At 43.0% G+C, this 14,745-nt stretch overlaps 1 protein-coding gene across 1 annotated transcript in view; it reads left to right on the forward strand.

The window, feature by feature from the left end:
* spg7 (SPG7 matrix AAA peptidase subunit, paraplegin) overlaps nt 1-2,029 on the forward strand; it is a 48,898-nt gene extending 46,869 nt beyond the window's left edge. Inside the window, exon 17 of the mRNA XM_055649023.1 lies at nt 596-2,029. Coding sequence (XP_055504998.1) covers nt 596-796 — 201 coding nt within the window. The 3' untranslated portion in view covers nt 797-2,029. The remainder of the gene's footprint in view (nt 1-595) is intronic.
* The last annotated feature ends 12,716 nt before the right edge of the window (nt 2,030-14,745 follow it).

A 14,745-nucleotide genomic window follows, 5' to 3' on the forward strand; every position in this document is an offset into this window, starting at 1 on the left:
TTAGTCCCACCTGCCTGCATACCATAACCCTCCATTCCCTTCTCATCCATATGCCTATCCAATTTATTTTTAAATGATACCAATGAACCTGCCTCCACCACTTCCACTGGAAGCTCATTCCACACCGCTACCACTCTCTGAGTAAAGAAGTTCCCCCTCATATTACCCCTAAACTTCTGTCCCTTAATTCTGAAGTCATTACCTCTTGTTTGAAACTTGAAATCTTGCAGAAAGTGGGTAGAAACAGATGAGATGATTCTGGATGAGATCTCACCATTGTCTCGCATAACTGAAGCAAGACCTGTCTATTTTTGTATTCAATTTTATTAGCAATAAATTATAACATTCTGTAGCTCTCCTAATTACATGTTCCTGCAGATCATACACAGATCTTCTGCATTCTCTCAAGTCTAGATAAGTTGCTTCTCATTTACCTCCAAATTTAAACTTTTTCTCTTTAGTTTATCTGTTCAAATTCTGCCAAAGCTGAAAATACAATGAGAGTATTGTTTCAATCTAATTTCTGATGTTGGGGTGGTAATTTGGTTTGTGTCATGACCTAAATAATGATTAGAGCTTATTAATTCATTTTCAGCTTGCAAATGCCCTTGTGGAGAGGGAAGTTCTAAATTACGATGACATTGAGTCACTTATTGGGCCTCCACCCCTTGGCCCAAAGAAGAAAATATCACCCCTGAGTTGGATAGCTGCTGAGAAAGAGAAACAAGATACGGGAGAGAATGAGCCTCCTGCAAAGCATCTACCAGACCGTGAAATGAACCTACATCCCATTTAACTTGTCTGGTGATTGCTGCTATCTTGCATTTTGAAGGATGACAACAATGTCGGCAGAATTAAGATTGAAGGAAGCAAAAGGATGGAGTTATGATTTGATTGGAATTAAGTACTGGGCATTTCTAATGACTGGGGCATAGAAAACCTCAGCTGACAGCTCAATATGCCATCAGGTGCAATCTTTCAGATGTGGAAATAAACCAAGAGACTATTTTCTCACTTAGCTGGACATAAGATCTCATTGTACTCATTTAATGGGGATGAGGTAATTAATTATCCCCGTTTACAACCTGGTATTTATTCTACAAAAGCAGATTATCTGCTTGTTATCATATTGCTATTGTGGGATATTTGTACAAATATTGGCTGCGGCGTTTCCCACATTACAAGAGTCTCTAGGATGACTTGAAGTACAATCAATAAATACGACAACTTTAAACATTGATTTAAGCAAATGGAACAAAAATGGGAAACAAAAACAAAAAACATACCGATGCTGGAATGTTGAAATAAAAACAGAAAATGCTGGAAATACTCAGTGGGCCAGGCATCACCTGTAGAAAGAGAAGTGGTTTAATGTTTTATGTCAAAGATCCTTTATCTATACTTTTTAACTTCAGAACCTAAATATGGTCATGTGCCAGAGTGGATAGGCACAATGATTAATTGTCACATAGACCAAAATCATCCCCTCTTCTGTCCAGTATCTTTGGTTATATCAACACATGAAATATGTAAAGCCTTGCTTTATGTTTCACTGGCACTTTGCATTGACCACACAAGGGAATTTTGTTTCCTCTAAGGGAAAATGATGCATGCACTTCAGTGAGTTTTCCATTGTCAGATTTGCCGATCATTGGCTTTTTATTGGAAGGTCATTTATAAAAGAAATACTTTCAGTAATATTCCATTAATATGTTTGTTACCTCTCATTCAGGAACAGGTTTTCATATTTTCTTTGCACTAGGACATGGATTTGTTTATTAATTACTCCACCAGTAAATGGATGATGATTAAAATTGCTTTTGGAAATTACTTCTTGTAGTCTTAACAAAAAAAAGGGTTGTAATGGGTGCATTATACCCAAATGGGTCATAGTGTATTTGTACAGTAAAATAATACATTTAATATTTGTTATGCAAAATGTGCTATTGCACCTATTCTTCCAATTTCATTGAAAATTGTTAATTGATCTAAAACTTTGTCCAAGTTTATTAAACCGATTTTGAACATATTGTTGATGGGGCATTTCAACAACCCAATTAAGATCATTTCTGATACTTTAAATTTATGTATAAATATATTTTGTATAACTGTTAGATTAGTAACATAGGTATATATTTATCAAAAAATGGTGGGTAGTACCTTCAAAAGAAATATCAAGCTGTGTCCTAAACAGATGTAAAAGGATTCCATTGCCCAATTTCAAGAATAAAGGTAAATCCGGTACCCTGTGCAATGCTTCTCCATAAATACAACCAAGTTATGCTAATGTTAATCGATTCTTGTTCAACCTTGTTTAGGCCAAATTAGCAACAGGGATTTCCCACAAATGCAACAATCACTACATTTCAGAATATTCTATTCGCTACTAATTACTCGGGGCTGTTTTGGTTCTTTGAAAACACAGGTATAAATGCAGGCTACATTCGTTTTAGTTAAAGTGCAAGATCTGCTGTTGATCTGTTATGGGTTATGGTAAATTGAAGCAGATCCAAGTCATTTCAGAAGGAGGGGTTGATTATCGTTACTTACTATATAACCAACCTCTTGAAGCATGCATTACAACGATAAAATATCTTGTCCTATAAGTTCATCCACTTATGAAAGATCCTAAACTTGGTTACTCATCTGAACTAAGATCACTCTTGGATTTTCTTTAGAACAACAAAGCAATATATAGCACTGTATGTATTCATGCATTGCAACCAGCAAACTTAACAAGGATGAATCCAAAATCGTGCCTGTTTCCAGCTGTTTTTCATAAGAGTAGCATCTTAAATGTTTTAGTGTGTGTGCGTGCTCATTGTACATTGACAAAAGCTATCCTATACACTTAGTTACTTTTTATGCAGTCGAATAGACCAACACTTTCTCTATTTTCTTATGATGTCTAAGGTGATTTTGGTCATTGAGTCTATGGTGGCTCACAGGGTTATCCAATTCTCCACTCATTTTCCCCTACATTATACCCTACATTATCATTAATTTACCCCAGATTCTAATACTAACTTACAAATAATTTGGCTAATATAATAGCCAATCAACCTACCAAGTTGTGCACCTTTGGGATGGTGGGAGAACAAGTGCATCTGAGGAAAACACATTGTTACAGTAAGAACACAAAACCACCATATAGACCACACCACAGGTCAGGACTAAGCCCAGACTGCTGGAACTCTTCATCATTTACTATAGGAACTGTATCGCTCTGCCAGGTCCCACAAATTATTATTGTGATTGAAAGAGGGATGCTTACCAGGCTATTATGAAAACCTGTAGGAAAGAACTGCAGATGCTTGTATAAATCAAAGATATACACACAAAAAATTGAGTAACTCAGCAGGTCAGGCAGCATCTGTGGAGAAAAGGAATAGGTGACGTTCCGGGTTGAGACCCTTCTTCAGACTGAGAGCCAGGGGAATGGGGAATGCAAGATCTAGACGGCACATAGAACAAATGAATGAAAGATATGCAAACTGTAATGATGATAAGGAAATGTGGAGCCCACAATGGTTCATTGTTGGCTGTGGGATTGGTGATAACAATTTATACAGACAGTTAAAACCTGTTCCCCTTGTGCCTGGTACCATAACAACAGTACCACTGTAATAGGCAGACTGAACTACAATTGAACATCACATTGGGTCTGCTATTTACAATGTGGCATTGCAGTGGGAGCTTTTTTTTAATTATCAGTTTCATGCCAAATATTCCATTATGCCACTTCCAGAGTAGAACTCTTGAGTGCACTTTTTCAAAGACAGAAGTAGTACACCCATAATAGTTGACCATTCTGTAGATTACCACAGCGAATACACCTCGTTGGCTGTAGAAGACTCAGACTCCTGATCATTTATGGAAGACATTTTCTAAATGCAGGCACTTTGAAAACATATAACACAGAATCATACAGCACAAATACTTGGTGATGAGGAGAAACAGGGTCTTGTTTTTCACGACGAAGGAATAGGGAAACTTATATTACAGCCCTCAGTGGATTGAAGGCCCCGAGTGGAAATCCCATCTAAAGTAGATGACAGTTTGCCATTTTAATTCCACAACTATGCAGAATTTCACCAGCTTCACCACTAACTTCCACCCTGCTCTCAACTTAATTTGGGTTATCGCAAACACGTCTCCCCTTTTTCAACCTCCCTGTCTTCAAAATAGGGGACAAACTATCTACTGACATCTACAAACCAACTGCCTCCCACATCTACCTTGACTTCCTTCCTCCCACCCTCTTGCAAGAAAACCACCCCTTACTCTCAATTTATCCATCTCCGCCACGTCAGCTCCCAAGATAAAGGGCCCGCCCCACTGTACGAGCTAATTCAAAAGTTCTCACGAGTTTCCCCTGATTCGAACTCGGAGAATTACGGTAATAGCCGCTCGTGGGTTCTCGGGGCTCTCATGGACATTTTTCAACATGTTGAAAAATCTTAACGAGCTTACCGCCTTTCCTGAGTATCTGCCGTTAGCGTTACGAGCCGCTAAGAGACATCCCGAGCTCCGATGTACCCACTACGTACATTCTACGTGCTTACCACGAGTTTGATTTTTTTTTAAACTCGGGAGAGCTCTTGGATTACCTCGTACAGTGGGACAGGCCCTTAAGGCTTTCCATTTCAGGACATCTGAGATGCCCTCTTTCGTCAGTAAATGTGGCTTCATCCCTGCCCTCACCCGCGGCTCCTGCAGTTCTGCTCTCATTCCCCAATCTCCTCGCTAACCTCTCCATCAAACACGTCATCCTCTGCCATTTCCACCACTTTCAATATGATCCCACCACTAGTCACATCTTGCCTTTCTACAGAGACCACTCTGGAACTCTTTGCTTCGCTTTTCCCTCCCCACCCAAACCCATTCCCATGCACTTCCCACTGCAACCACAAGAGATTGTTAACATTCGCACTCTGCCAACGTCTGCTGGAGATTCTCGTCTTTTTAACCCCCCCCCCCATCCAGAAGGAGGTTACGTGTTCTTCCTGTGAGTGTACAGCCTTCCACGACCTTTCTGTCCTCAACCTCTTCCACTGCCAGAGTGAGGCTACACGCAAATTGGGAGAACAACATCTCATATTCTGTTTCAGGACCCTTCCGTTCAGCAGCATGAACATTGAGAAGCAACAAGGAACTGCAGGTGTTTGTATATACCAAAGATAGATGCAACGTGCTGCAGTAACTCCGTGGGTTAGGCAGCATCTCTGGAGAAAGAAGGATGGGTTGGGACTCTTCATCAGAGTGAAAGTAGAGGCGGGGGGGGGTGAAGTGCTGGAGGCAAGAATATACAAGGAACAATCAGGGCTGGCCACAAATGACCTCAGGCGCGGCAGTGCCTGGTAAGCACATTGTTGGCTGGGGAAGGTGTGATCTCAAGAGGAAAACAATGGAGAACTGTGGAACTGGTAAAACAACTGGAGGAGGGGAGGGGAGGTATTTAGCAACTGGGAGATCCCATTGTCCTTATACCTCCTCCCTTGACTCCATCCAGGGACCCCTTTCCATTTAGATAGTCTCACATGTACCTCCTCTAACCTCATCTACTGTTCCCGATGTGGGCTTCTGTACGCCGGGCATGACCAAACGTAGACTCTTTGACTCTTTCTCCGAAGGCCTACGGGATCTCTTGGTTACCAACCATTTGAACTCCACTTCCCACTCCCACACTTGAGCCTCCTCCATTGCCAGTGAGGCCACACACAAATTGGAGGAACATCACTTCATATTTCGCTTCGGTGGCTTACAAGCCAGCAGTATGAACATTGAATTCTCTAATTTTAAGTATCTTCTACTTATTCTTCCCTCCCCTTCCCTCCTACCCCTCCTCCACCCCTGCCGTTTTACCAATTCCACCGTTCTCCACATTGTTGCCCTCATGAGATCACACCTTCCCAAACCAACAACGGGCTTACCAGGCATTACTGTACCTGAGGTTGTTTGTGGCCAGCCCTGATGGGCCCTGGTACTTTCTCATCTCCAGCTCCTCACCCCCTCCATGTCCTACTTTCAATTTGAAGAAGGATCCCGACCCGAAATGTCATCCATCCTTTTTCTCCAGGGATGCTGCCTGACCCGCTGAGTTACTCCAGCACCTTGTACATATCTTTAGCATGAACATTGAATTAAATTGCAAGGAAATGCCCCCCCTGACTCCTTTTCATCCCCCCCCCCCCCCCCCCCCCCCCATGTGAAACCTTTCTCCCACAAACACCATCACCCTGTACCTTACTCTTTCTACAGATAGACACAAAATGCTGCAGTAACTCAGCGGAACAGGAAGTGTCTCTGGAGAGAAGGAATGGGTGACGTTTCGGGTCAAGACCCTTCTTCAGACTGAGAGTCAGGGGAGAGGGAATCTGGAGATATGGAGGGGTATGGCGTGAAAACGGCATATCAAAGCAGATGAAATGGAAATGTAGAATAGTTCATTGTTACCTGAGAGGAAGGTGATCCTTTCTCCTTCTTGCTCTCATCTCCTACTCCTCCCTACTCTGACCCCCTTTTCCAAGCCTGTTTGCAGAACCCGCTTAAAAAGCGGTGTTGGTTTAGAGGAGGAAGCTGGAATGGAGGAAGCATGGAGGAAAAGAAAAGTTTGAAAATCGAGAACCACTACAACATCCCTACATCTCTGTCATCTGTGTGGAAGGAACTTTCGAGTCTACAAAACGACACAAAGTGCTGGAGTAACTCAGCAGGTCAGGCAGCATCTCTGGAGAAGATGGTTAGGTGACATTTCAGGTCGAGACTCCTCTTCAGACTATGTCAAATCCAGATTATTTTAAACAGCCATCTCTGTCTACAGTGCAAAACCAGACTAGATGTCATGGCCTTACTTGAGAATGAGTGATGAACAACAAAACTGAACAAATATGAAATAGCATGAATTATCAACTGAATAAATATGAAATAGCATGATTGTATGATACAACTAATCCAATCAACAGATGTAACATATGCATTTTTCATTTTCATTACAATTTTTGTAAATAAGACTGGATCTGTTGGACAGTGCAGTTTAATGATCCAACTTTGGAAAGGGGAGACATTTGTTTTTCATTTACCTGAAAATTAACATTTTGTGTAAATACAAATATTACAATGCTAATTGTATTGAAATTTGAGTTTTTCCCAAATAAATTGCTTCATCCCACAAACTTCAAAAACAAATATTCTGTTCATCTGGCAAATTTAAAATCAGTAGATTATTATATAAAGTTCAAATACATCAAATATACAATATTAGGAGGAATAAGGGCTTCACTTACTTTTCTGCAGTCGGAAATTAAATGTCAACAACACCTTTGGAATCTCAGGATACCGTAAAATGCATAACGGTCAATTAAATACATTTTATTGAAGTGTTGCCACTGTGATGCCGACTGAGATAAATAGTTTTCAGGACACAAGAGCTTTTATGTTCATCTAAGAGTACAGAAGAGTGTGTTTAACTTTGCTTTACAAAGTAAAGTTCTGACATTCTGAAGGCTCATTATGACAAAAATATTTTTTGTGACTTGGATGTCAGCCATCTGATAACTATTCAGTCATTATCAATCCCTCTGGGTCAAGGATAATTTACTTCCCCACTTCCTCTCTAATTTCTTTGAAGCTAACGTGGGATCTGCAGACTTTGCCACAGGCGGGTGACTGAATGGGTGGCCAATATTGGATATTGTGCTCCACTGCGGTTTCAGATGGACTTCTGCGTGTAGTCATGCGAAGCAACTTGGGGATCTCAGTCTCATCCCCAAATACTGCCTGACAGTGCCGGTCTTAGGAGGTGCCGGGCCCAATTGGGAACAATTTTGGTGAGTCCCAGGTTCCCAGCCAAGGTCTGTAGAATCATAGAAATACAAATAAAGTCTATTATAGACTTTATATCTCTATGATAGAATGGAAAGTAATCAAAATGTCCGCTTTAAGAGTGCATGTGAGTTAATGGACCAAACAGATCTAAGCTACATCTATATCTATAAAACAAAGAAGTCTGTCTATTTGGCTGTGTGTCCGCACGAGAATCTCGGAAACGACTTTACCGATCTGGACCAAACTTGGCATGGATAGCAAGTGTCATGTGGGGATCTCAAAAAACCTCCAACCAACCCGATCTGACACACCTGACCCGCCCCGACACACGCGAGAGAAAGAGACAGAGACTGACGGTCAGTCTGGACGAACACACGTAGAAAAGACGTATTCTCTCCTGTGATTTACAGCTATTTTGATGCTTAGGTTCTCTTTCATTATGGCTTACTTTTCTCTGCATCTAACCTCCCTCCGTTACACCACACAGAGTTTGAAAAGTCGTATCCCATCCTACGTATTATAGATATTTTATCCTTATGCTTATCCTTATTTTATCTTTATCCTTATCTTTTACTTGATGTTTTAGGAATATTTTGTACTGCTCTTTACAGTAATCTTCTGAAAATTAGTGACTTCATATTTCAGATATATGGTTTATATCCTGGTCACTAAAACGTACCTAATTTATGGGTCTGTGACACAAAATTAATCAGCTAGTAGTAATGTCCAGTCAGCTGTGTTCACACTCGACGGAAGGGAGTTTCACACCTGGAGATGGAAACAAATGTAAATCAGACGGCCTCTAGAAACTTTCGTCAGTCACCATGCCAAAGAAAACGTTTTTTAACAATGCGAGCCGGGAGTAGATTACTCTAGCGCGGGGCCCCCTTAGGCGCGGGGCCCAATTGGAAGCAATTGGTCCAATTGGCTTAAGGCCGGCCCTGCTGCCTGACCTACTGAATTACTCCAGCACTTTGTGTTTTACTTAAGATTCCAACATCTATAGTTCCTTGTATCTCAAACATGACTTTAATTAGTCCTGGACCAGAGATTTCCATGAATCACTGAGGATGCTGCACTTTTTCAAGGAGATTTTGAAAACATCCTTGAAACGATTCTTCTGGTTATCTGGTGATGAGAGCGAGCATGGGAAAAAAAATATGTATATATAGGAATGTGATTGTAGTGCTTCACTGCTGAAGTTGTTGGCCTGTGAAAGGATGCTAGTGTTGGTTCATTTATTCTACCAGGAACTTAAGGAGCTGGCATTAGGTATTGGTATTGGTTTATTGTTGTCAACTATACAATTAAAAATGTTGCTTGCATGCTATTCAGTTAAATCATACAATGCATGAGTACAATCAGGCCAGACACAAGGACAGCAGGTGCAAAGAGATAAATACCAGAGTGCTGAATATCGGCTTACAGCATTATAGTGCTACAATTACAGAGAAAGCGCAGATTTAAAACAAGTGCAAGGGCCACAATGAGGTAGGTTGGTAGTTTGGAACTACGCCCTTAGCTTATAAGAGGGACATTTAATGGTGTAACAGTGGGGAAGAAAGCAATTCCTGAATCTGGTGGTACAGGTATGTGCTTTCAAAGTTTTGTATCTACTGCCAGATGGGAGAGGAGGAAAAAAATGCGATGTGGAGTGCAGATGGTCGATGGTGGGGAGGCTGTTCTGTGCAATGGATTGTCATTGTTCAAGATCTGGTCCACTAGCATGTCATCTGCAAACTTGTGCATTGAGATAGAGCAGAATTAGGCTGCACAGTCGGCAACAACACCCCACGTGACGCTTGGATAGCCTAAAATCGAGTAGTATGAATATTGAGTTTTCCAATTTTAGTGAACTACATAACCCTCCCATTTTCCCTTCTTCCCCCACATAATCCCCTCCCTTCCTTCTACCCCCCCCCCCCTTGTGCCCCACCTGGATTTGCACCTTTTTCTTCCATTCCTCTGACATTCCTTCCTCTAGCTTCACAATTCTCATCTCTGCAATCCTTCTGTCTCACACCTTCTGTCATTTCATCTCTGACACTTGTCTTGCCATCTGCCTATCGGGAACCCTCCTCACCTGTATCAATTTGTTACGTGCCAGGCTTTGTCCTTCCGCTCCTCTCTTCCAGTTTTATCCCCACCCCCTGCTATAATCAGTCTGAAGAAGGGTCCCAACCCAAAACATTACCTATCCATGTTCTTCAGTGATGCTGCCTGACTCACTGAGTTAATCCAGCAAATTGTGTCTCAGTATCATGGTGTCAGGACAACAATCTTTCCCTCAATGTCATCAAGACAAAAGAGCTAGTTATCAACTTCAGGTAGCCTAATGGAGTAATGCCCCAATTAAAATTAATAAAGCCAAAGTGGAAATGGGTGAAAGGTTCAAGTTGCTTGGCATTAATATTACCAGCGATCTTTCATGGACCAACCACATTGAGGCAACAGCCAAGGCGCACATCATTGCCTCCACTTCTGTAGGAGACTGAGGAAATCTGGCATGTTTCTTGATTAGTACGGGTGTCAGAGGTTGTGGGGAGAAGACAGGAGAATGGGAGAGATAGATCAGCCATGAATGAATGGTGGACTTGATGGGCTGAATGCCCTAATTCTATCACTTATGACCTTATGTCTCTTATCATTGTTACAATCTTCTCCAGATACACCATAGAAAGCAAACTGTTGGGATGCCTGACAACTCAGTTTGGGAACAGCTTTGTCAAAGACCACAAGAGAGTTGTGGATATAGTCCAATCCACCACACAGACTCCCCACCAATTACTCCATACTTCATGCTGCCTTCGGCTAGCAGCCAACAAAAGCAAGGCACACTGGTGCAGACGGTTTACAAAAAAGACACAAAGTGCTGGAGTAATTCAGCGAGTCAGGCAGTATCTCTGGAGAGCATGGATAGGTGATGTTTCGGACTGGGATAAGCCTATCGATCCTGACCCAAAATGTCACATCCATATTCTCCAGTGATGCTGAGTTACTCCAGCGTTTTGTGTCTATCTTCGGTTTAAACCAACAGCTGCAGTTCCTTCCTGTAAATGCTGGGTTTTTTTATTGTACTTTGAGCCTGGAGAAGGGTCTCGACCCGAAACGTCACCAATTCCTTTTCTCCAGAGATGCTGCCTGACCCGCTGAATGAGTTACTCCAGATTTTTTATGTCTATCTTTGGTTTAAACCAGAATCTGCAGTTCCTTCCTACACACGTTGTCTTTTTTAAATTGTACTTTGAATTTGGCTTTATTTAAGTGTAGGATTATCAGCTTTGATTGAAGGGCTGGAAAACAAAGATCTTCACTGTACCGCAGTAGAGAGAAGGTGGGAGACGATGGTGAAGGGAAGAAAGCTTGGAGCACAGGAGACCCCGGGGGATGTATCTCTAGAAAACAGGTACACCCTCTTGGAAGGCGTTGGGGCAGAAGACACTGCCAGTCTGAGCAGCGGACAGGGCTGCGAGTCAAAACGTGGTGCTGAGGCAAAGGCGAAGTGATGGACAAGTCAGGCACAGCCGTGGTAGTAGGGGACCCCATAGTGAGAGGTACAGACGGGTTTCTGCGGCAACAGGCGGGATCCAAGGATGATGTGTTAATTCCCTGGTCTCAGGGTCCAGGATGTATTTTGAGGGAGTGCAGCGTGTGTTTCTTGCTATTGAGTGACAGCAGCGTAGGCTTACAAGGTTAATTCCCGGGATGGCGGGACTGTCATATGCTGAGAGAATGGAGCAGCTGGGCTTGTACACTCTGGAGTTTAGAAGGATGAGAGGCAATCTCATTGAAACATATAAGATTGTTAAGGGTTTGGACACGGTAGAGGCAGGAAACATGATCCCGATGTTGGGGGAGTCCAGAACCAGGGGCCACAGTTTAAGAATAAGGGATAAGCTATTTAGAATGGAGACGAAGAAACACTTTTTCTCACAGAGAGTTGAGAGTCTGTGGAATTCTCTGCCTCAGAGCATGGAGGCAGGTTCTCTGGATGCTTTCAAGAGAGAGTTAGATAGGGCTCTTAAAGATAGCGCAGTCAGGGGATATGGGGAGAAGGCAGGAACGAGGTACTGATTGGGGATGATCAGCCATGATCACATTGAATGGCGTTGCTGGCTCGAAGGGCCGAATGGCCTACTCCTGCACCTATTGTCTATTGTCTATTGACATCATGGACCGATTGCAGGGCATCCTCAAGGGGGATGGGGGGCAACTGGAAGTGGTAGACTAATGGGACTGAAGGCTGATAAATCCCCAGGGCCTGATGGTCTGCATCCCAGGGTACTCAAGGAGGTGGCTCTAGAAATCGTGGACGCATTGGTGATCATTTTCCAATGTTCTATAGATCCAGGATCAGTTCCTGTGGATTGGAGGGTAGCTAATGTTATCCCACTTTTCAAGAAAGGAGCGGGAGAGAAAACGAGGAATTATAGACCAGTTAGCCTGACATCGGTGATAGGGAAGATGCTGGAGTCAATTATTAAAGTAGTAATAACGGCACATTTGGATCGCAGTAAAAGGATTGGTCCAAGTCAGCATGGATTTACGAAGAGGAAATCCTGCTTGACTAATCTTCTGGAATATTTTGAGGATGTGACAAGTTAAATAGATGAAGGAGAGCCAGTGGATGTAGTGTGTCTGTACTTTCAGAAAGCCTTTGATAGGGTCCCACAGAGGAGATTAGTGGGCAAAATTAGAGCATAGGGTATTGGGGGTAGGATATTAACACGGATAGAGAATTGGTTGGCAGACAGGAAACAAAGCGTACGAATAAACGGGTCCCTGTCAGAATGGCAGGCAGTGGCAAGTGGAGTGCTGCAATGTTCGGTGCTGGGGCCGCGACTATTTACAATATATATTAATGATTTAGATGATGGAATTAAAAGTAACACCAGCAAATTTTCAGATGATACAAAGCTGGGTGGCAATGTGAACTGTGAAGAGGATGCTAGGAGGTTGCAGGGTGACTTGGATAGGTTGAGTGAGTTGGAAGATACATGCCAGATGCAGTATAATGTAGATAAATGTGAGGTTATCCACTTTGGCGGCAAGAACAAGGAGGCAGATTATTATCTCAATGGTGGCAGATTAGGAAAAAGGGAAGTGCAGCGAGAGCTGGGTGTTCTTGTACACCAGTCACTGAAAGTAAACATGCAGGTACAGCAGGTAGTGAAGAAAGCTAATGGCATGTTGGCCGTCATAACAATAGGATTTGAGTATAGGAGTAAAGAGATCCTTCTGCAGTTGTACAGGGCCCTGGTGAGACCACATCTGGAGTATTATGTGCAGTTTTGGTCTCCTAATTTGCGGAAGGACATCCTTGCTATTGAGGAGGTGCAGCGTAGGTTCACGAGGTTAATCCCCGGGATGGTGGGACTGTCATATGAGTAAAGATTGGAAAGACTTGGCTTGTATTCACTGGAATTTAGATGGATGAGAGGGGATCTTATAGAAACGTATAAAATTATAAAAGGACTGGACTAGCTAGAAGCAGGAAAAATGTTCCCGATGTTGGGGGGAGTCCAGAACCATGGGCCACAGTCTAAGAATAAAGGGAGGGCTATTTAACACTGAGATGAGAGAAAAAATTTCACCCAGAGAGTTGTGCATTTGAGGAATTCTCTGCCATAGAAGGCAGTAGAGGCCAATTCACTGGAAGAAATTAAAAGGGAGTTAGATAGAGCTGTGCGGGCAGCGGAATCAATGAATATGGGGAGAAGGCAGGCACGGGTTACTGATTCTGGATGATCAACTATGATATCAATGAATGATGGTGCAGGTTCGAAGGGCCAAATGGCCTCCTCCCACCACCTACTTTCTATGTTTGCTGTGTCACAGTAGCGCAGCGGTAGAGTTGCTGCCTTACAGCAAAATGCAGCGCCAGAGAACCCGGGTTCGATCCCGACTATGGGCGCTGTCTGTACGGAGTTTGTACGTTCTCCCCGTGACCTGCGTGGGTTTTCTCCGAGATCTTCGGTTTCCCCCCCACATTCCAAAGACGTACAGGTTTGTAGGTTAATTGGCTTGTTGAATGTAAAAATTGTCCAGTATAAAAAGTGTCCAACTTCCAGTATAGGGTGATTTCACCAAAGGTCAAATGAGCGTAGATCCCCCCTCACGTGACCGAAAATTTTAACTGGAGGACATCTCTCAGTTTGGTACATGTAAGTGAATGGGGAAACACACACTTTCCCACCCGTTAAAAACAATTATCGCGTTTGCTCGCTGAATTTCATCAAAACTAAGGCATTATTAACTTACTTTTGATGAAATTCAGCGAGCAAACGCGATAATTCCCGATATTTCGGATCTTAAAATCACCACGGCAATTGTCAGCTGTTCACTTCCGCCGCTTTCTACCTTCAGTTCCCTCTTGTAATGACCTCACTTTCTATCTTTCTTTTTGGCTGAAAATTTAGGTCGCTGTGCTTCACGGTCACCCCGACTAGCACAGAAAGTTTCAGCTAAACAATCGGCCGTTTTCCATGTTTTTAACGGGTGGGAAAGTGCGTGTTTCCCCATTCACTTACATGTACCAAACTGAGAGATGTCCTCCAGTTAAAATTTTCGGTCACGTGAGGGGGGGATCTACGCTCATTTGACCTTTGGTGAAATCACCCTATAGTCAGTCCCTGGTTATACAGAAAAGCTGGAGAAACTCAGCGGGTGCAGCAGCATCTATGGAGCGAAGGAAATAGGCAACGTTTCGGGCCGAAACCCTTCTTCAGACTGATCGGGGGTGGGTGGGGACAAGAAAGGGAAAAGGAGGAGTAGCCAGAAGGCTGGAGGGTGGGAGGAGACAGCAGGGGGGCTGAGGAGGGGGAGGAGACAGCAAGGACTAACAAAATTGGGAGAATTCGATGTTCATGCTCCCGGGGTGCAGACTCCCCAAATAGTCAGTCCCTGGTGGACTCTTCG

The sequence above is a fragment of the Leucoraja erinacea genome, chromosome 17 (assembly GCF_028641065.1).
Source record: "Leucoraja erinacea ecotype New England chromosome 17, Leri_hhj_1, whole genome shotgun sequence".
Taxonomy (NCBI): domain Eukaryota; kingdom Metazoa; phylum Chordata; class Chondrichthyes; order Rajiformes; family Rajidae; genus Leucoraja; species Leucoraja erinaceus.